This window comes from Cygnus olor, chromosome 1 (genome assembly GCF_009769625.2).
Source record: "Cygnus olor isolate bCygOlo1 chromosome 1, bCygOlo1.pri.v2, whole genome shotgun sequence".
NCBI lineage: Eukaryota > Metazoa > Chordata > Aves > Anseriformes > Anatidae > Cygnus > Cygnus olor.
Window position 1 is genome coordinate 203,129,459 of NC_049169.1, and position 23,125 is coordinate 203,152,583.

At 43.2% G+C, this 23,125-nt stretch overlaps 1 protein-coding gene across 5 annotated transcripts in view; it reads right to left on the reverse strand.

The window, feature by feature from the left end:
* Positions 1-11,025, reverse strand: part of PICALM (phosphatidylinositol binding clathrin assembly protein) — a 64,715-nt gene extending 53,690 nt beyond the window's left edge. Inside the window, exon 1 of one of the 5 annotated variants that reach the window (XM_040544419.1) lies at positions 10,651-11,025. In XM_040544419.1, coding sequence (XP_040400353.1) covers positions 10,651-10,780 — 130 coding nt within the window. In that variant the 5' untranslated portion in view covers positions 10,781-11,025. The remainder of the gene's footprint in view (positions 1-10,650) is intronic. The other 4 variants (XM_040544415.1, XM_040544414.1, XM_040544417.1 and 1 more) reach the window with 4 other exon arrangements.
* Positions 11,026-23,125: the final 12,100 nt, after the last annotated feature.

Here is a 23,125-nt window from a genome sequence, read left to right on the forward strand (position 1 = left end):
TCCCCAATCAATGCACATGTATCTTCATAAAAATGTTTCAAATGAAACTCATGTACTCTAAGTGCCCAGCTCTCCTCTGAAGAGAGGCAGTCAAGTAAAGGAGCAGATAAAATCCTTCAGTCTTTTAATAGAAATGTTGGAAATGCCTGCCTAATTTAGCTTGTACTTCCTTCTTCAATTTAGACTAACATCTCCCATGAGGTATGTGGAGCTCCCTGAGCAAACAAAACTCATTTTGGCTCATCCCAGCACAGCTTCAATGCACATTTAAATAGCACCATTCTACAAGGATGCAACAGCTAAAAGATCAAAACCATCCTTTAAAGCCCGTGCCAAAGCTCTTCAGAGTAAAATCACAAAATATATTGTGATATAGGTCAGGGTGGCGCAGAAATAGTTTCAACTGAGACCACAGAATAAAAGTGAGATCGTATTTTTCTAGCAGTGTACACTAAGCTGTACTGATTTCAATAGATAAAGCAAGGGTCCATACAAAGGGAAGCCCTGTTACAATAGCAGTGTTATATTTGGGCTCCATAAAACCAGACCAGTTCTGCCTTTATCCCCCAATTTCAGAGATTTTTCATGAGCACTTTATTAATGATCATGTGGTTATCAAGTTTCACAAAGTTTTAGAGCAAACCTGGAGCTCCAAACCCTTTAAGTCTGAAACCAGAGCAGTAACGGAAGTTGTAAAGTGAAAGAATTCCTCCGGATCCCACAGCTTCCAGAGGGGAATTTCTGTATTTACTGTGCACAGAGACAAGTCCAGGTCACAAACAGCCTCTAAGATAAACTAAAGCCAAGAGTAGAAGTAAATACCATCTGCCTTTTGGTCCTCAGTAAAAGGGAAGATGACTTCAGACGTCCTATCTTTAAAACAGAGCTGTTTTCTAAAGAAAAGCTCTAATAATGAAATATCTGCTTAGTTATTTCATCTGCTTCAAAGTAAGAGTCACACTTTGGTTAAAACCTCAGAGGACTAAAAGGACATGGGGCCATAGTGAAACTAGGTGTTATGGTGTCTTGTGCGTGCCCTGCTACATACCAAGAGGCTGAACACATTCCTATCTACAAAGGCTCCTCATTAATAGGTTTGGATTTTTTATAAAAAGGACAAAAGCACCTCCTCAAACGCATTCATTTTTACTTACAGATAATGACATCTGAAGAAAGTCTCCTTGTAAAATAACTGTGTAAACAGAAAGTAAGAAAAGCAACAAAACAGAAGAATCAACCCCTAAAAAAGTAAGCTTCAAGTTCATAACAATGCCATTCCCAACATCCCAAGTTCAATTAACCGCGCTGTTCCCTGGCATCTGAGCACGAACACAAAGGCTTCCCTGGATTTCCATCTGCTTACATGCCAAATTAAGCACTGAAACAAACTGCACATATTCCATATTTTTAATGCAAAGTAATCTGCTAGGAAATTGCGTTAGCTTTAATTACGTTTGATGGTAATGACGGTGCTGTTTGTGGCAAAGCATTTCAACTGATCTGGAAGGAAGTTACAGCTAGTTCCCTATTAACCATCCAGAACTTAAAAAAAAAAAAAAAGGCTGCATTCAGCCCATCATTTTTCCACAAAGCCCAACACACTGTGCTAGTCCTGTGCTTCCAACAGCTTACAGCTGGCAGTTGTGCATCTTGAGCTTTTCCATCAGACAGCTAATCAAAAGCAGCAGCTTACGATGCGTTTCATAGCCTCGTTAGAAACAACTACAGCCCAGTCATGCAAAAGTGCTCATATTTGGTTTCCATCGACTTTTCTTTCATTCCTATGATTAAAATCCTCCTCACATACTTTTGACGCTCTAGATTTCATTCCACAATGTTGTACAGTGACGCTCCTGGCTGAAATGCAAGCACTCGGGGGAGAAATATCTCCTAGTGAGTTTAACAGAGACTAGTGATATAGTAGAGACAATTTTATTGAAAGTTAATAAATTCAGATACAGTAGTTGGAATAAAAACAGCTAATTAGAACATATCTGTATCAATGAAAGCAAGGCAACGTGGAGTGTTACCCTAAGAAGTAATTCAAAATTAAAAGCATACCTATGGATTCCCGTATGTCTCTAAACAGGAAACAAACTTTGCTTGTCAAGAGAAAAAGAGAACACAAGGATATTGTTCAGAAAGGCATTTTTTCCTGACTGCAACTACTATGATTTTAGCAGTGCTACTTCTAGTTCATGAGTAACCATTAACTGCAGGTAAAATACCCCAAAACATGCAAACTGACATCATCACTATTACATGAATATTAAATGTAAGTATTCCTCGTAAGACAGGAGAAAAGGGCAAGGCATTTCATGAGGAAGCTAGACTGAACTGGGCTAGCTTTATGTAAAGAAATGAATTGCTTGGAGATCTACAGATCTATTCTCAGTATGGTGACTTACCCACCACAATAGTTTAAACAACTTTTTAACATTTCACATCAAAAATGAGGTCAGGTCAGGAATACAGAGAGTTGTGGATCAGAAAAATTCATAAAGTTTGAAATAGGTTGCAGTGACGGCTGCAATTATTACAGCAATACAGTAGGGGGAGGAGGGGCTGGGGATTTAAAAAAATCAAATTCAAACTCAAGTGTGACCCAATTTCCAATGAAATATCAACCCATTTGTCATCAGGAGAGGAGATACCAGCCAAATAAACCAAGTACAACTACAGACAGCTTTTGATGAAATGCTGAAGAGATTTCTGAACAAAAGCATTTGGGTACAGCAGGAAGGGAAGCACTTCATAAAATAAAACTAAACCCAAAATAAAGTACACAACTGAAAAGCAAGAGACAGGTACAGAAACTCTCGTATCCCCTTCCAGTTGTTCATTATCCATCCCAGAAGAACCCAAACACAACCAAAAGCAAAGCAAGTCACAAGCAGCCCTTAAGAAGGCCAAGGCATGAAGGCACCTATTCCTCCTGTATGATTACAGTGGTACTCAGCCTTCTGATGTAGCAGCTGCTACCACAATCATTACATTATGGACATCCAGAGCTTCTGTGAGGGGATTCTGCTGCCAGATTAAAGGTGCAGAGAATTTACAGCGCTCTGCACTGGTGCGGCCTCACCTCGAGCACTGGTCACAGGTTTGGGCACCAGAGTACAAGAAGGACATAAAACTATCAGAGAGTGTCCAAAGGAGGGCTACAAAGATTGGGAAGGGTCTAGAGGAGATGTATGAGGAGCGGCTGAGGTCCCTTGGTTTGTTCAGCCCAGAGCAGGGCAGGCTGAAGGGAGGCCTCATGGCAGCCTGTAGCTCCCTCACGAGGGGAGCGGAGGGGCAGGCGCTGAGCTCTGCTCTCTGGGGACAGCAACAGGACCTGAGGGAACGGCATGGAGCTGGGACAGGGGAGGGTCAGGCTGGGGGTTAGGGAAAGGTTCTGCACCCAGAGGGTGGTCGGGCACTGGGACAGGCTGCCCAGGGCAGTGGTCACGGCACCGAGCTGCCAGAGCTCAAGAAGTGTTTGGACAACGCTCTCAGCCACAGGGCCTGATTTTGGGGTGGGGCTGTGTGGAGCCAGGAGCTGGACTTGATGATCCCTGTAGGTCCCTTCCAGCTTGGGACAGTCTATGATTCTAACAAATCTTTAAAAACAAGTTTACTTCCATTGGTAACCTGAATTTAGTTTAAAACTTGGTATTTTGTCCATTTGGGGTCCTGAAAACCAGTTTACTACTGTAACTTTGGGAAGTTACGCATGTAACTTAGCTGATATTCTAGTGCACAGCATTTTTTTGGTTTGGGTTTTTGATCGAAACTAATTGAGGAATGATATGAATGTCATTACCACCCATTTAAAATGGGTAAAATACAGTTTTAGAAGACATTAACATGGAAAAAATCACGTTACATGTTTACTAGGAAACCGTTAATGGAATTCACAGTTCATGGTTTAAATGTATTAACTATTAAAATCAAAGGTTGCAAACAATAGGAATGTTTTTTGATGTCATAGTACCAAGTTGGCAACTAAAACAGCTGAGCTACATGCTACTGCAAGTACCATATTTAGAGTAAATATGCGAAATAGCAGAGCACAGTTTCAACCAGTGCAAACTTATCACTTCCTACATAAGCAAAGGAATTGCTGCTTCTCGAATGACACCGCTGCTAGAGCGTGCAGCCACGGGACCTGAAGGACTGCTTGCTTGGGGGGAAGTAATAAAGAACATTAAGTGAGGATTTCAAAAGTGTCTTTTCAGGAACATGAGTAGAAAGAGGAAAATAAAAGCTTGATGTGGAGAGCTCTTCCTCAGGGAACTAACACAGGTGTCAAAGAAATCGCAGACAAGAGCTCAGAATTAGAATAAAACTCACCTTTTTGTATTTATACACATCATATACAAACATACTGCATGACATGAATTAAAATAAAACCAGAGGATTTCTCCTTGTGCCACTACTATTCTCCCCAGTGTGTTTACTTGTGCCTCATGCTAAGAGCTGAGGCTCCACACTCATTTTTTGGTGTAGATCTCATCGTTTTACACCTTCTGTTTTGGGGTAGAACTAAAACAAAAAACACCACTAATTTACTCATGTATAACATTGCAAATGATCCAGATAAGCATTACTTTAATAAAGCTCCTTTAGGAAAATAGCATAGGGATGTTTAGTCAATCTGAAAATCCAGCACATTTGTTAAGTCCTTATGAAACGCTTAACTTAACGAAGTTCTTTTCACAGACGCTTAAATACAGCTTAGTCCCCTGATTTCTCAAATCTCAATACCCGATTTGTCACATATTACTCGTAACTTGGATTTGCCACTCATAGCCGTACGAGTAGCACAAGTTAACACCAAATTTACTAGCATTATTTTGAGGTTTACAAGCTGCCAGCCAATTTATAAAACCTAATGTAAAGCTAAATTTGAAGTGCAACAGTATTTCTACTTACTGAGTTTTAAAGAGTACATCAGTTATTAAAAGTCCATGTCCTGCCTGATCAGAATCATTTCATAATGGATGTAATTTCTGGAAGGGCAAAAAAAATATCACAGCAACATTTTTAAAATCAACATCAGTTTCTTACATTTCTGCTTGGTTGTTTGTTTATTTCTACTCCAGCACAGACCTAATCAGCAACAAAATCTCTCTCCCACCTAAATCTTTACAAGATAACATTCAGCTCCAAATTACACTTACTTTTAAGGTTAAGACTTCACCTGGCAGGAAACCTGAAAGGTTAAGCTCACATACTGATGGACGTAAGAGCAGGGTTTTGACAAAATGAGGCTTTGTCAAAGAACTTCTGTAAAGTTTCCACTGCTGCAGCATAAGAGTTCGCTAAGATACTCAGAAGTAAGATCACTTACTTCAGATTATTGCTTTAAACTTGTATTATGAACTACTTGGAAATCTTTAATCACATCCCACTATAGGGCTTCAGGACTTCATGAACAAGTCGTTTACAATACTCACTTGATTTCTTCTAAAATGCTTTAGGAACTGCAAGGTTTACCAAGGTTTAAGAGCGCGCATATCTGATCAGCAGTAACTGGGTTATGTTTGAAAAAGTAATTGGTGTTTGAGTATTAGAGAGTGAAAAGACTTTAAAGATACCAAGAAGCTTACACCTAAGAGGGCTGTTAAAAAACACTGAGCATTCGAATACGTATCATCTCTCTGCTTCAGAAAACGCATGAGTTTTTCAGGGAGAGCAAAGTGTCAGGAACATTTTATAAGTGAACTTCCCCAGCATTCTACCAGCATCATCTGCTACTGTAGTTTAGTGTTCCTACATTTTACATAAAATAATGTACACAAAGATTTTAAAAAAAAAAAAAAAAGGAAGCTTTAAGTCCCAGGTTGGATAAGTCATCTGTTTTGTATTATTATGTAAAAAGAGTGTTACTTTGTCAACCTTTTGTCACTAAGAACAGCTTCAGACTTTCACATCTAGAGACTGAAAACTGATCTTCAAATTACAAACTGAAGACTGAAATAGATCATTAGATCACAGTCTGAACTGCAGAAGAATGTCTTTCTTGAGCACATCGCTTTTAGAAGCTGCAAGAGACAACTGCACCATCAAAAATCATTGCAAGAACTATAGCCAAAGTTAAGTGACACCTGAATAACCGCTGCCAACACAGAGCAATGGCAGCACGAAGATTCCCGGTAAGCTGATTGCAGGTGTCCTACAGCTTCTCCTTCTTAGTCCCTGCCTCTTACTTCATCTGAAGTAGAATACCGCTTCAGGCTAAGTAAAATAAAACAACAGCTGCAGAACTAAATGGCTATTCTTTCTGCAAATGAGCAGCTGTGGTAGAAAATCGGCCCTCTGGCAGTCTAGAGTATGATAGTTCTTGTACTCTACTAAAAGGCATAAATATTGCAAAGGAATTTGAGTAAAAAGTTCGGAAAAGTTGGCCAGGGAGGTAACGCTAAAGGGATCACGGAGGAACTTAGAGAAAAACAAATACTTCAAAAGAAAGCTGTAATAATGTAATTATCTGCATTTGACATAATTACGGTTACACAGAGCAGTTCTAAGCAAAAATAACCATGGACTGCCTCCAGAAATTTAAGTCAGATATAAAATGGGAAGCAAAGCCGTGAGAAACTTCAGGTAACCCTGGCAAAAAAATAAAATAAGTTTTGGTAAACTTTTACAATGCCATAAAGGGAACATGGATACCTACTTCTACTAGAAAACACAGCAGTATTTGGAGACCCCAGGAGTTAAGTCAGGGCACCACTGAAATAACCCAGTTTAGTTTCAGTATTCAAAGGCAGATGAGCACTTAAAACACTGATTTTCCCAGCTTTACCACAAATCTGTGATAGAGAAAAGCAGTGATTCCTGGCCCTCAGTTCTACAAGATCCCTTCTGCTTATCCTCATTCAAGAGCAGAAGCTGTCTCCAACATAGGCATAAAGCAAAACTTTAGATGGACTTTTTATTTTTTTGTTCTCATAGCAACCTGTGAGCAAAATCAAACCAGCTGACATGAGGGCCTTGGGAAATAAGTTCCAAACAAGCTCAATAAAGTTACTTTCACTCATAGAGCTTCCACGAACACCTGCACAACACACAGCAGGGTGCTGCTTTACTGTCTTCCTTAAAAATACTGATTTTCTTCCCACTAAGAAGTCAAGGAAGCTGCACTCTGGCATGACTATAGAGAGATTTCCTGTTAAGAATGGATAATTACAGCATTGCAACTTCCTTCCAAGCCATCCAGCCACATTCTCCTTTAAAGAGCACGACTCCAACAGCCACAAGCAGACAGGGCTACAACGCCGTGCTCGCTCAAAAAGCCAGCCCTAACCAGATTTCACATCAAAGCTGCTGTAACTACACAAACACCTCTGTGCTACCGGGATATCACAGCCCCATAGGCTTTACTGACTTGACCCGGTGAAACCTCCTAGTTGGTATTAAATGTGTTACCCTGTGGCTTTCCTAATATTAATTATGCACTACATATATGTGCACGGCTTCCCCCAACCCAACGCTAGGATCCTACGACGTGTAGCAACAATTTTTCCAGCACTGTTTACATTCAGAAAATTTACAGCACTTGTTCTTAGCATCACTGTTCCGCACTGAAGACAACAGACAACGACCAGGTATGAAAGAAGTGGCTGTGTAGATCTCCAAGTCCAAGTTAAACTCACAAACTAGTTTTGAGCTATCATTGCTCAGAGACGTGCAAAAACTGGGACAAAGCGCTAGTGAAACTGGGTTTTCTGTTAAACAAGTTTCACGGACTACACTTTGAGACGTTTCAAGACTATGAAACCCGACTGCTATAAAGCAAGTAGTCCATGGTTACTAAAGCAGCACCTAGATTACAAAACAGAGAATCCTTACCCCAGTTAGAAGACTGGACCAAACCAGGAGGATATCCAGAGCATATCTGGCTATAAGATGATCAATGCTACCTTACCATAGCCCAAGTCCACTCGTAAATTCAGATTTAATTCTTTCTCTCTCGTATCAAACAAGCAATTAAACCTGTAACTGGAGAGAAGGAATGTTCTTTGGAGTAGCTTGCATTTTTTATCATTATGGGCCAAGAATTTTTTTTTCTTAAACTGTTCAATTATTAAGGCAGTGGTCATTGAGGGAAATACAGAGGCAATAAACAGATACAGAATGGGAGCCCTTTAGTTTTGGAACTCCACAGGAGTCAGGATAAATAAAAACAGGAATGATCCTGAGTACAGGTACTTATTTTGCATTTCCCCCAGTCATGAGAGTTAGTGCAAGGCTGAGCTACTTAAATGTGCTCATGATGGCTCAAGCCTAATAAATGAAGTTTCAGAAACAGAACAGTCAGAGACTTTATAATCTGTATAAGCAATGCATTACACCACATTAAGAAAAACATGCCATGACCTCAGAAAATGCTAGGACATAAAAAACTAAGACATAATTCCAGAAGTCTTCAAAAACTCAGCTCACCAACTTGTTTAGGAGACAGCCTTTAACGAAGTTAAGCTTTAACTGTCATTACTGCAATAAACACTAATTAGAAAAAAAAGACTTAAGAAGCATACTGCCTATGGAAAACTAGTATATTAATTGTTATTCACAATGAGAGGTCAGTGTTTTGGATTTATTTAGTGGTAAGGAATTAAGCTGTTTATAAAAGGAAAATATGTGCAAATAACAGAGAGGTGGGGCTTGAGTCACAGCTTCTGAAAAAAGCATTCCTTTTTAAACATACAACCATAAACAGTATGAACAAAGAAAATTTTCAAAATATGGAATTGTGTCATTTCCTGATGCCAGGACCAAAGACTCCTGACGAACTTATTAAGGGCCGCATGCAAAACTTGACCTATCCAGGAGCTATTTTTATTGTTTGAAAAAAAGTGACAGCAGCAAAACTAATGAAAAACAAGTTCACATTGCTCTGATAAAAGAATTATCTGAGAAAGAGGCTGAACTGGGACTTTTCCCAGTCGAGACCAGACAGGGGAAATACAGAAACGGGTGTCTCACCCAGCAGCTACCAGACGGCTTTCCAAGGAAGTTCAAAGTACATCAAGCACCCTTCCACAACAGCATCCTATACGTCTTGATTAGGATGTCCCCCAGCAACCATGTTCCAAACACCACCGTGGCACATACTCAACTCTAAGGTGGAGTCAACTGGTCAGGTCGATGCTCCTTTTTAAAAGGTTTATATGGTGCAATCGTTCAGCTGCTCAATGCCCTATTATGAACGTGTGCTTTTTGTACTATTCCAAGCTAAAGCTGACAAAGGTTTCTCCAGAAAGCCTCCCTTCTGTTGTGCGAATCTAGCAACAATGTGACTTCATACAACGGCCATATGACAAGGTGCTTCCTCTATCTGAGACTGTTACATAGAGGCCAAGGATCTCCTCAGCCTTCTGCTCCCCTGAGCTGGCAAAAAAAAAAAAAAAAGCCACTCAGTTAATAGTCAGTCTCAAAGCAAGAGAAGAAATAGAAGGAGGGAATACCAGCAAGAAACTGCTGCAGCTGTTTCACCGGTATCCTAAAAAATGGACCACGTTCCTCTGAAGTACTCACAAATCAAGAGTTCCTTTACCCTTCAAGTGAGGCATGTTTTGGTGGAAAAAAAGGGAAGTAACTACAGCGTCCCAGTGCTATAATCTGGTCTTGTCATTTGGACAGAGCAGGGACTCAGAAAGCACAAATTCAAGACACACAGAGACCCAGCCTTTTCTTCATACACATGGGTGGGAGGGAAGGACAAAGCATTCATACAAAGGACATGTATATCCACAGGAATCTCTCTAGTATCCTTCTTTATAGGTGGGGGGTGGGGGAGAGTCCTTAAAGGGCCTAGAATAAATAGATGTGATGCAGTCAAGTATTCAAGCCATAGCCCTATAACTACGGATGACTTCCAGCTCAGTGGAAGACCCACTAAGATGAACTTCATTGCTCATCGTTCTCTTCCTGATCACCTGGATGGCACAGAATTGAGAGAAAACCTTTTAAGCCTTCCCACTCTGGAAGCATTTTAACAGAAGCTGAAAAAAGGCCTATCCCTGTATGGGATGTTCAGCCCAGGTACTGAAGGTCTGAAGTCCTCTTAGGCCCATCTTCCCCTGTGAAGGGGACAAACTAGAAAGGATAAGACTAAGAAGAACACCCTTACAGAGACAGATTAGCCCCTCAAGCACTCATTTCACATCGAAGAATACAGGGAAAGGTTGTAAGAATGGTCGAAAAGCAGTTTTTTTTTCCACTAATAGACTATTTTGGAAAGAACTAATATCAGCTATTCCGTCTTGAAACTCCCGCATCTCCTCCACAGAACGGGGGAGCAGAAGACGAATGTGACCGATTAGCAGGGAAATCACAGCCCATTCCCCTGCTCGGTTCTCCAAGGGGTACGGGGCAAAGCTCGCATTGCCTGGGGTTCTGTGCACGAAGAAAAGCCAACAGGGCCCCTCCAGCAGAGCACACACACCCTGAACAGCCTCTCTCCAGCACTCCATCGCCACGTCCTCGCTCCTAACCCCCCCGGGGCACGTTCTATAGCGAAATACACTGGGCTCCTCCACCCAGAGAGACTGCCCGTCCCCGTGAGGCCGGGGGAAGGAGGGAGGCAGCCCCACAGCGGTCTCGCCGTGCCAGAGGAGGCCGGGCAGCCCCTCAGCCTCCACCCCAGAGGGTACTCACAGTCCAAGTGCTTCTTCTTGGGCCCCATCACCTCATGGGTCGTGGCCTTGCAGACGGTTTTCGAGACGGCCGAGCCGGTCACGCTGTGCTGAGCCGCCGTGATGCGGTCGGTGAGGCTTTGGCCGGACATGGCTGGGGGGGGGGAGCTGGCGGCGCTGGGACCGAGCGGCGGCTCCGCTGCCTCCCCTCACAGGGGCCGGGCGCAGCGGGAGGGGGGACACGGAGCTGCGCCGGGGAGCCCTCACGCCGCCGCTCCGCCCTCAGGGACGGGCCTGTCACCCGAGCACGGAACCCTCCTCCTCCTCCTCCCGCCCCCCTCCCCCTGCCGCCTTCCGCCGTGCCCGGGGCCAGGACAAGGGGGGGACGCGGGCCCGGCGCCGCAGCAAAATGGCGGCGACTCCTCCTCGGGGCCTCAAGGCGGGGGCCGCCCCCGGCACGTGACGCGGCGCCCCGCCCACGTGACACGCCCCCCTCCCCTCCGCCCCCTCCCCTCCACTCACCTCCCTCCCGCCCGCTCCAAGCGCGGTACCGGGGAGGGGGCGGGGTCACGTGGTACAACCCCCCCTCCCCTGACGGGAGACCTCAGCCCCCCCCTCAGCCCTCCCCCCTCCAGTTCCCCCCTTCAGCCCATGGGGACGGCCACAGCCCCCCATTTCTGGGGCATAATCCCCCCCCCCCAAATTCTATAGGGGCGTCTGTGCCCGCCTTCCCATTCCCATCAGACGTGTGGGAGAGCCGGTGGGCTCGCTCATGGGCTCCCTTTCCCTATTAGGCTGCCCCCCTCCGCTTTTTAGGGGGGCTTAAAACGTGAGGAGAGTTGCCCAAAATAAAGTTTTCGCGTTCTTCAGCTCGGTAGAAAGTCATTCGGTGTCACCTTGGGCAATGAAAAATTCAAGAAAAAACCCTTTCAGCAGCTGCGAGGAGTTGAGAGCTGCCTTCACCTTTCTCCTCAGAGTTATCTGAAAGCCTGCCAAAAAGTTAAAAAGTTCTCTGATGTACATCATGGCAAATGTTAAAAAAAAAAAAAAAAAGTTCTCAAATGTACACTATTAAAATTAAAAAGTAAATCTGTTTTTCAGATCTTTCATGATCAACCTTCCCCTGGTTTACTACTCAGCTCATGCTTCTGAGGGCTCTTGGATTTACTCAGTGGCTTGTTGGGGTTTTGTGCAAAGGTGTGTGGTGGTTTCGTTTATAAAGTTTGCTACCTGTCCCTTAAGGTACCACCTGTAGGCCTGGAACCTATATGACCCTTACAGAGGGGTGAACGATCCTAGAATCATTAGGGTTGGAAAAGCCCTCCAAGGTCATCTGGTCCAACCATGACCCTACTACCAATGTCACCCACTAAACCATGTCCCTAAGCACCACGTCCAACAGCTACTCCAGTCATTACCCCACGTGTTGCCAAATCGTCATCGCAGCCACCCAAGTGTCTGCAGCATTCATTACGTGTCCCGACAGGGTGCTCCTCTCCTTCCCAAGCATCCTGCAGTGAATAACACAGCAAAACCACAGGATTCCAGCAGGCAAATGTTCTTCCTCTCCTACAAGTGCCTCCCGATGAGTCTTCTTGGAACTGTCACTGCTCCATGAAGCCACTGAAGTATTTATTAGGCAACTTAAACAGAAGCAGTATACAAACGATGCTCAGCTCCGTCTGCCTGACAGGGCATATAAGTAGGATTATCTCTTTATAATGCGTAATGAAAATCAGTGTCAGATGAAGGACATCTGGTGAAAGCTGGACCCAAATAATGCCATTGCTGTGTATGTGGAAAGAGTGCTTGCACGCATAGGACTTTCTTCCTTCGTAATGTCAGGCTCTTTGAAGATACTGTCATGTTTGCATTTGAAGATACTGTCATATCTACACTTTTTGGCTCCTTCTGAACTGTTTCTGGAGTCCCAAATACCCATGCTGGGAAAAAAAAATAATTCACCGATGTATATATGACAGCAGACTCTGAGATAAGACTGCTCTAGCATAAAGCTTTGCAGAATGAAGATACTAAGACTGCTAGGGGCTATTGATATAGCAGCACATATTGCTGTGAATACAACATCTTTTTGTATTGTTTTCAGATTATATTGTAAATCAGAGATTACAATAATGTTGACGCTGTTTATATTTTCATGCTAACTTCAGCTAGGACCAGGATTTCAACACCCCACTTCAAGAACTCTGCTTGCTACTTGGGAGAGGTCCATGGAATTGGCCTAAGAAATTTGGGCTCCATCAGTTCTTCTCTGATTATGCCCTTTGCTTTCTCCAGGAACAGTGAAACTATCCAAACAGAGGATGCTTGTGACTGTGGGAGTTACTGAGACCAGATTTGGACAAAATATCTCATTCCTAAGGGGACAAAAACTGACCTCGGTCTTAAAGGTCCAAAACGAAAAATAAATTTAGCCTAACTTTTGATAGCTCTTCATTTGCACTGAAATCTCACAGTTTAAATGCACTCAGTTAAAAATTCTACTCATTTTTTTTCTTTCTTAAGTAGAAACAAGAGAGAGAAGTGTTGGGAGGACTCTTTTTTATTATTATTATTTGTTTGTTGCTTTTTAATTGCTTGGGAGGCACTTGATACCATTACAGTGAGGAGCTTGAAGCACTGTGTTAGATAATATCTGAGCACCTCCCAAAGATTTGGAAATTGAAATCAAAATACTAATCTCTTTTCCTTTCCAACCTGAAGAAAACAAGTTTGATTAGTTTATAACTCATTTGTTTTTGTTTGTGTGTCTGGGTGTGCTTGAGAATGAAAGAAGAAAGGAGTACACATTTGAAGAGAAACTAATCCAAAGATATGAGTCCTATATTTAGTGAAGTGGCAAACCTAAACAACATTCTTTTCTCTTGTGAAGAGGTCTTCCAGAGTCTGCATCCAGCTCCTGTGAAAATGCTGCATCTTGCATTCACAAGCTCCCAAAAGTGTCAGTGATTCACTGGCATCCAGCTATCCTGAAAGGACAGGCAAGCTGACAGAGCTGTTTCTCCCAGTGTGTGCTGCGCAGCGCTGAAACTCTTGCCTCAGCGTGACCTCTGTAATTTATTATGTATATCACTTTCTTGCAACAGTGTCGTTTCTGCTCTGTGTGGTGCCTGCCACGCTGTAATGTCTGCAGTCCAACTGTGTGCTTTAATGCTCACAGAGCTGCTGGCATCCGCGCTTTCCTCCACACTTCATACTCTTGCAAATGCTCGGCAAGCTATTAGGAAAGCTGTGGTTCGAGGGGTGTTATTAATTGGGTGTAGCTTCAGATTTAAAAGAGGTGTTTTGGCTGAATTTCAAATCTCTTAGAAATCAGCCCTTCTTGGGCACAAAACTTGTAAGGCAAAGAGCTGTGCACATGCTTATAAACTGTAGCAGGTTCATGCTAAGACTTTGAGGGCATATCATCAGCAGCAACAACAACAAAAATCAGCAACCATAATCTGGGAAATGAAAGGGGCTGATGAATAAAACTTGCAGAGGCAAAAAATTTGAAATGGGGCTGGTTCAATGGAGTGGGGATGGAATAGCTGAGGGGGAAGGTTAAGAGTGACAGTGATGGGGCGAGGAGGCAATGGGGAGGAAAACCAGAGGCAGTGAAGCCACCTGAATATGATCAGGAAATGCTGTTTCAGTGTTTTATAAATGATTTGGAAACATGCTACAATCGAAACATTTCCTATGACCCATTTCAAGGGTTGCCATAGATTCATCTGCTGTTAAGGACTGCAGTATTTTCCCCAACTTTTAAGGAAAGGGAGATGCCAGCCCAGTAATTTAGCATCTGTTTGAGTTAGAGGTAGAAGATATAGGGAAGAATAGACTGTAGGAAATGGAAAATACCAGCTCTTTGGCTTCCCAAATGTAGCTAGGTGTGACATATGCCTGCCGTGGTTCATTTCTGGTGCACCTCTGGGAAACTCCAGAGCAGCTGATTATATAGAACCAGATAACTCACTGATTTTATACGGCCTTCCCTAATGGAGGTGGTTTATTAATACAGCCTAAGGTTATTGATGCACTTTTAAATAGCCTGATTTTGCCTGACCTAGCAGAGCGCTGCTCATTTAACTGCAGCATAACAATCTTGAAACCATTTTCAAAGAGTTTGGCAAAGATTTACTCAATGTTGCTTTTCTGTGAAAGACATCTAGAGTAACACTCCGTCGTGACTACAGTAAAAATTCAATATAATTTGTGTCACCATAGCAACTTCATCGAAGAATTTTATGGACAATAATTAACTTGCATTTGTAACACCTCTCAGAGGAAGATAAACATATTTCTGAGAAACTGTGTTGTAGAAAGGTTATGGTCAAAGTGACACTTGTTAATGGCAAAATGAAATGGAGTAGCCCAGGCATGTGGTTCTCGTTACTCGTTTGTGCTGCCAACATGATCAGGCAGCCAGCAGAGGTATGCAAAGTGGCCAGATTACATTTGTGGGGAGGAGGAGGCATGGCCATTGAGGACTGCTCGAATAGTGTGAAATTTATACCCTTTCCACTGCTCCAAATGTGCCGGTTTACACCCACAACATTTCTCTTGTCCACATGTAACGTGACGGCCCACCAGCTTTTATTTTTATTTCTCTTATATCCAATTCATATGAAGTTCTGTTTCTGATCCCTCAGATTTTAAGTACTCAGCTCCTTCCTTTCAGTCCTAATGATCGTTATTCCACGCTCCGTTCATTCCTGATTCAAATACATCATTCTCTGCTATCTAAATACCACCCTTGAGCCTATCCAAAATGTTCCTGCTGAAATTACCCATTACTCTGCATTCCTCTCACAGCACCTCACATCTAGTTCAAACCTCTCGTCCTTGCAGACAAAGCCAACTTCATCAAGACCGTGTTGAATCTGACAACTCTTTTTTACTTCTCTTCCGTCCTTCTGGAAATGGTGCCAGCTTTGATATTTCTTTCATTGCTCTCACATTTCCTCTTTTGTGCCTCTCTGTGTAAGACCAAGAGCCAACATCCTTCCTCATGCATGCTGTTTGGAGCTCTGGAGCTAGTGCCACCTCCTCGTGCAGCTCCAGCTAACGAGTCTTCAATGTCCTTGCTATTCTCCTCCCCAAAAGGAAGCTGACTTTGTCAAGGAAGAAAGCAGCAGCCCGAGAGCTAACATAACTTTGACATGGGAAAAGCAGATAGAAAGGGAGAAAAGCAAGTCTGTATTGGATCACAGGAGGGAAGTGATCAGAACTAATTTTACTGTGTTCACTTAGGAGCAGGATATCTGAGTAGGAGCTCCCATGTCATGAGCAAATCTAGAGCTGAAAAACAAATACGATGCTTCTGAATCCTGTTGTGTGTTACAACACCCTTCTCTCCTTGCCATGGCATCAGCCTTAACACATTGCAAAACCAATCATGTCATTAATGCTGTAAGCGAATGCCTTCAAAACCAGGATTGCTACCTGCAAGACAAATGCATGTAACAACTGCCTTTTAGAGTGTGAGATAGAGAGGAAACAAGCTGCCCTACATTTTGTTCGCACTCTCCAGTGGAAGTGTCAAACACTGACACCTCCGAATAGCGAGAGGTGTGCTGTCCTCTGTGTCTGCAATGCACTGCCCAGCAGCAAGCATTCCTAATGCACCCCTGCTGCTCTTTCCTGAAGTCTTTTTTTCTTTCACACATCCCTTCTCGGCAGTGGGCATCTCACAGTAACTCACTTGGATGCTCCAAGGGGAAAACAAGCCTTGCAACACAGCCTTACCAGAGTGATAAGTGCACCGATAAACTTCCCTAAATTTATGGGGACTTCTTTCATACAGGAAAAACAAGTGGCCTGGTCCCAGCTAGTGACATTGTCTCCATCCCTTCCCTGTAATTTTGTGTTGAAAAGCTGAGGCCGTGCTGCCAAATACTCTTCTCATCACCATTCCAGGCTGGCAGTGTTCATGAGACTTGGCAGGAGATAGCATTTGATAAGAATCCTTCTCTGGGCACTTCTGAGAGGGCACTGTCATTTGTTTCACTCCCCTGCCAGTTCACAAGCCCCAAGCCAGCAGGGCGAGTGCAGGAGGAACCGCATTCCTTTCAGGCTCATGTAACTCGGAAGCAGCTCCTATCATTTTCTTCAGTCACCTCTGAGCCAAAAGCAAGCATAAGGCACTTCAGCCCCAAAGGAATATTTTTGAGGAAAGTTATAAACAAACGAAAATGCAGGGTATGAATGGAACAGCCACTTCAACCTGCTGCCAAGCTATAATTAGTACTTATGGTCACACTCTTGCGCACACATACGTGCAGCAGCGCTTAATAGATTCCCTCATTAATGTTGAGGCTCATGTGCTCATGCTCTATGTCTGGGAAAGCTTTACACCCACATGAATTTTGATGTGGAGCTGAAACAAAAATGTTGATGCTGGCAATGCCAACGCTGCAGAGTAAATAGCTGGGTCCAGCCCTGCCAACGCTGCCTTGAATGGGGCTTCTCACCCAGAAGAAAACCTATGTGCGAAAGTATTCTCAGGTCCAGGCCTGCACAGCAAAAGTAAATCCTGGTTGTCTTCCTCAAATGAATAAACCTGTTTATGCCAACGAGTCGGTTTCGAGCCTTGTCTAGGTAGGTTCCACCGCCTGGTCTTTGTGTGAGATCTGCATCTTGCCCACTGGGGTGAGGCAGGCTATCAGTGTTTGGCTCTGTGCTTCTGGGGTCAGTGGCTGCATTTCCACATGGGCAGGCTTCACGTTGATTAAATCAAACTGCTGTACTGAAAAGGACATGAACTAAATGCCTCCCGACATCCTGATGGGGTATAAGCTATTCAGAATCGTAAAATCGATAGAAGGTTTGTCCTAATTCATTCCAGTACACACAAGTACATAAATGAAAGTGCTTTCTATTCAGTGGAATGAAGGAAATGCATAAAAGAAGAAATGAACTGGATGTTTAAGTTGCTTGTTTTTTTATGATCTGAGAAGCAAGGAATTACAAGTTAATACACGGGTGACTGTTCTTGCCTTCTCTGTCATCCTGTGTTTCCTAGTTTTATTTCTCAAAGCCCAAGAAATAATACTTCCTGAGCAGCAGCAGTGCGAGCTTGTCTTGATAATGTGCTTCAGCCATGACCCCTGTCTAGAAGTAATCGGATTATATGTTCTGCTTTTTTCCTCCACTGAGGCCAGGGACAGATGCAGGCCAGATGTGCATGAATCATAGAAACACAGAACCATCATGTCATTTTGGTTGGAAAAGACCTTCAAGATCAGCCATCAACCTGGCTTATTGCGTCCCATCACTAAACCATGTTCCTACTGCCACATCCACATGTCTCTTATAAAACATCCAGGGATGGGGACCCCACCACTTCCCTGGGCAGCCTGTTCCACTGCTTGACTATGCTCTCCTTGAAGCAATTCTTCCTAAAACTCCCCTGGCACAACTTGAGGCTGTTTCATTGCATCCTATCCCTTGGCACCTGAGGAAAGAGACCGACAGACTCCTCACTGCAGCCTCCTTTCAGGTAGCTGTAGGGAGCAGTGAGGTCTCCACTCAGCATCCTTTTCTCTAGAATAAACAGCCCCAGTTCCTTCAGCAGCTCCTCATAACTCTTGTTTTCCAGGCCCTTCACCAGCTTCACTGAACTTCCCTGCACACGCTTGATCAACTCCCCATCCTTCCTGTGGTGAGGGGCCCAAAACTGAAAGCGGCACTCAAGGTGCGGTCCCTCCAGTACTGCATACAAAGGGACAACCACTTTTCTAGTGCTGCTGGCCACACCACTTCTGATGTAGGCCAGGATGGCATTGACCTTCTTGGCCTTTGGCCAATGGCAGGAACCCCACAATTCCTTCACAAACCTGCGACAGGCGGCCATATTTCTGCCAGCTTGTGGGCCTCAGGAGGATGATACAGTGGAGGGAGAAACTCAAAAGAATGTATGCTCCTGGTTCTGCCTCAAGTTGTGCCTTCTCTTTGGCTCCCCACAGCTTGCAGATGGGGCTGAGGTACCAGAGAGAAGATGAGGTTTTATGCCGGGAACAAGCGAGCTGCCAACACTGCAGCAGGGAAGTGGGACAGGGGCAGCAGCAAAACTAAAATTCCCTGGGTAATCAACTAGTAAATCCATGTCAGTTTGAGGCCATGAGTGAATCTGGCAGCAGTCTTCTGTGACTTCAGATCAGAAGATGCCTACTGTGTTGGAAGCTGTGTGATGTGAACCTCTGGCTGGCTGCTGGTGGCAGGCCAGCAAATTCAGTTCCCATGGATCACAAAATAATAGGAATCTTTACTGGTCATTTTTATCTGAATGCAAGAGCAAGGAGGATCTGTATCCCATTATTAACACATCCACCTACCCAGCTCCTCTCTTTGGACCACTTTTTCTTTGTGCTTTTGGTAATCAGTTAAGCCCTCCCTTGTCTTTTTATACAGTGTCCCTTTTCTTTGGAAAGCCAGACATGTTGGCAGTGCTTGCTACTGTAGGAATAAGGAAGGAATAATGATCCAAAAGAAAGGATTATAGTCTCTCAAAGTGCCCTGGGATACTCTCAAGTTCAAGAGTAGCCCTGCATGTGTCAGTGTTCACTTTTAACATTCTCCAGGAGCCTGGTCATTGCTAAAGATTTCGTGCATTGCAGCAGCAACTGAGATTTAGGAAGAACTACAAAAGCAATACTGCTGAACATTCTGTGTACCTGTGTTTTTCAGCCCTCACAACCCAAAAAATAGCAAAAGATAAAAGGCAAAAATGAATATCAGATGCATCGAACTGATTCAGGTTATGTAACCCATTTGGAGGAAATGGGAGAAGATAAGTTGTTTTGTGCAACATTTTGTTGATCTGAAAGATCAGATGCATAAAAGAACATTTAACTAAGAACAGCTGTAAGGAAAGCAGAGTAGTGTAGGCAGGTAAAACCACAAATCAAATACTTTGCAGGTCCATATTTCACCACATGCAGTTATGCTTTCAGATGCCAGATTCTGTTCCTATTGAATCTATGGCAAAATGCCCACTGACTTCAAACAGAATAGGTTTTGTTCCTGTAAGCTAAGAGTATGGTCAGCAATACCAATGCGGTGTAAAAATAAACTGTGTAGGTGAGAAGTAGGGAGTGGGTACTGCAAATTTAGTGCCTGCCTGACCTTAATGCTTTTATTTTCAAATTAAGAAAACCATTTCACGCTCGGGACATTATATCACTCGTATTTTAAGGTCTGGAATATTTCAAAGTCTGACGACTGGAGTGCTTAATGCTAAGAAACTTTATTTAGTGAGTAATTTAAAAAATGGTTAAACAAAGTGTAAACAACAGAAACATTCTTTTCAAAACAGAACTTTTGGGTACCATGGCAAGTTTTGTCCAGAAAAGGTTTTTAAACCTTGGTGTTGTTTTTATTTATTTATTTACTTATTTTACCCTCTCCTCTGTTCCATCACATTCTTGTTACTGAAATTTATACAAACCTATACTCTTAAGTCTTATCCTGAAACTGGATTTGATAGATCTTTGTACTTGTTTGGCATCTCCTAGCATTATGGTACGTATCCGAGTGTGGCTCTGTGCAGGGATGCAAAACTGAATGACAGAAAACAAACTGTTGAACTTTTTGCACAATTAACTAATTTTGCATCAAAACAAGTGAAGTTGCCAGCAGTGTAGCTTTAGTATTGTAAAATTAGTTAAAAATAGGACAGCTGTATTCTTTAATTAGCATAGCTGAAAGTTGGCCAAATCGGCTTCGGACACAGCAAGAGACGTACAGTTTGTCCTGATTTTGTGGGGAACAAAAAAATGTAATACTTGGCAGATGAACTAACTACGCTAACCCAAAATGTTTTTAAAACATATTCAACTAAATCAAATATGTTGGTTTACCAAAGATTAGACCACATATTTTAACGGAACAGAAGAGCACAGTTTCAAAGCTGTGGGCTACTGAAAGAAACAAAATCTAGAGAAAGTGATTAGCAGTGATATGAAAAACTTGAGGAAAACTACTTACGTACTGAAATCAGTTAGCAACTTTTGCCAAACCCTGGCATTCTTACTGACACAGAGGAACATCATCCACTGGGAACAGTTCTGTTGATTTGGGAGTCGGGTCTTTTATCGCAGACTGAAAGTCTGCGAACCACAAAGTGTTTAAACTTGAATGAACAATTTCAAATGTTTGGATGTTAAAAGCCACTGCTTTTAATTTCTGTGTACCCAGTTGCTTCAGATAGGTTTCCATGAGGTTAGATGTATAATATTAACATGGGATAAATTGTTTATTAAACAGGAACAAATATCAACGGAGTAAACACTTATTAGTGTTTACAACGTCTAGCCTAAGATGTAGTCCCTGCCTTTGCATGATGGAACTGCAGCGTCTAAGTAAGCAGCTACTTTCTTGTGCAAATTTAAGGGCAGATTTCTAAGGGATGCAAAGCCTTTGCAACTTTGTCATTCTCAAAGCCACGTCCTTAAATGGAGATACTCTTAAGAGTCATGAAAAACTATGAAGGGCTCTTATGATGAAAGTTCAGTAAGAAAACCCTTGATGAAATCGGGTGTGGGCTTCAAACAAGCCCTGTTACAGAAAGGTAAAACTGATACTTCATGAAGCTGTAAGGACTGAATCCAGAGAAATTAACCTTTAGAAGGGGCATTGTTATCCTCTCTGTGAAGGTTTACTGCTTTAACTTTTAATTTGAATTCCTGCCAGGAGGTTACAAAGGATACGCAATAAATTAGTGCGTGTGGCAGCTACTCTCATCATTCACTTCTCCATAGAGAGCCCAACTCAATTTGGAAGCAACTCTGGCCCCTATACTAGACGGCAATGTGCAGACAGCCAGCTAAGAAATGTACTATTTACTGGCCTTTTCTGCCTTCAGAAATCCTTACTATTTTTTTCAGGAATGTAATGGTGAAGACTGCCTCATTCCCAGAAGTGACATTTCACAGTTTTAGAAGAAACAGTTACCTGAAGAACTTTTACAGATTGCATCACAGAGACATATTTTTCCATGCTTCTCTAATCCACAGTATTTCGTTTCCTAGAAAGGACAGCTCATCATTTCACGGGACTGACTTTCCCCTGCACAGATGGTTTGCTTCTTAAAAATTAGCCTTCAGAAACTGGAGTAGAACATGAGCGCTCTTAGGCAACGGTTCCCAAATTCAGTTTTCTGGTCCTCCATGAGGCTGCAGCAGTCCTGAGTGAGGTTGTGATAGTGGCTGAAATTAATTCATGTAGGCAGTTCTGGGGTGGTACGTCAGACTGGAGAGAACCTGCAATCAGAAGCCAACTGGACCACATCAAATTCATGTATTAGCTTCTACCTTTGAAGACTTTGGTGATTATACACATCACACAGACTAGAAGTTGTATCTGATAGTCTCAGTGGGTGAAGATAGCCCATTTTACAGACAAGGAACACCAAGATGGGAGGCACAAAGACAAGAGAGGCCCTGAAGACCTGAGTGTGAGGCAGCAATCCTACCTTTCCTCAAGACAGATCCATTGATTCAGTTTGCAACCCAGTCTACAGAGCTGCTTAGGTGACAGACACTGGTGAGGTACCCTTCCCTGAAGGTCCCCAGACCTCTTTTCTACCCCAATCCCATATCCCATCGGTGAGAGGTGGTAGGATGGCTCATCACCCCAAAGGTGATCACCCCTCCCTGATGCATATGCTCAACAAAATGCATCCAGGTTCTTCGGTAGGCAAAGGGATGTGTGGGAGCATTTGTCCCCTTAGAGGCTTACAAAATATCTCATGGGTATAAGGAGCGGAGCTGAAAACACAGACCTATTTCCAGCGCTCCGCAAAAACCTCTGGCCAGCCCTGTCTCTTAAAAAAAACACAGTGGAGGAATGTAAACATGTGTTTGGCCAGTAAACGAGTCGTTCTATAAATGTTAATTATGAAAAGGATTTCCCATGAGCACAGGGCTTTCGACACAACTTTGATCTCACGCAGGACACAAGTCTCAGGAGTCACATGCTGTGCCTTGGAACTACGCTGCCACTTCTCCCGGCCCCAAGAGGCTGCAAGGGCATTTGCTGTAGCACAGGAACAGAAGAAGCTTTGATGACTGCAACCGAAGCTTGTCCAGCATCATGCCGAAGCAACCCTCTGTTTAATTAAAAAGTCCCATTGGGTGGAACATGTGAGTTTCTTGCTGTAATCCCTGGGTGGCCGATGCATAAGAAATTCAGTAAAAACAAATTCTCCTGAGCCACCCGAACTCTCTCCTCTTCCCCACAGTCTAGGTAAACCAGCCATAAAATCCCTCTCTCTTATCTGCTCACCCAGCTATTTTCTTCTCGCCAGCTTTAAACAGCTTCCTTTGCTCTCCCCTCTCCTCCTGCACCTTCCTGTAGGTCTTTGTTTTTCTTTGCGAGGCCAATGCCATTCGGGTTACACCTACGGAGCACACTATAGCAGCCTGCTAAGCAGGTAGGTGGAGTAATGAGACGGATTGCTGAGCTGGAGCACTCGAGGTGTTTACAGTAACTGT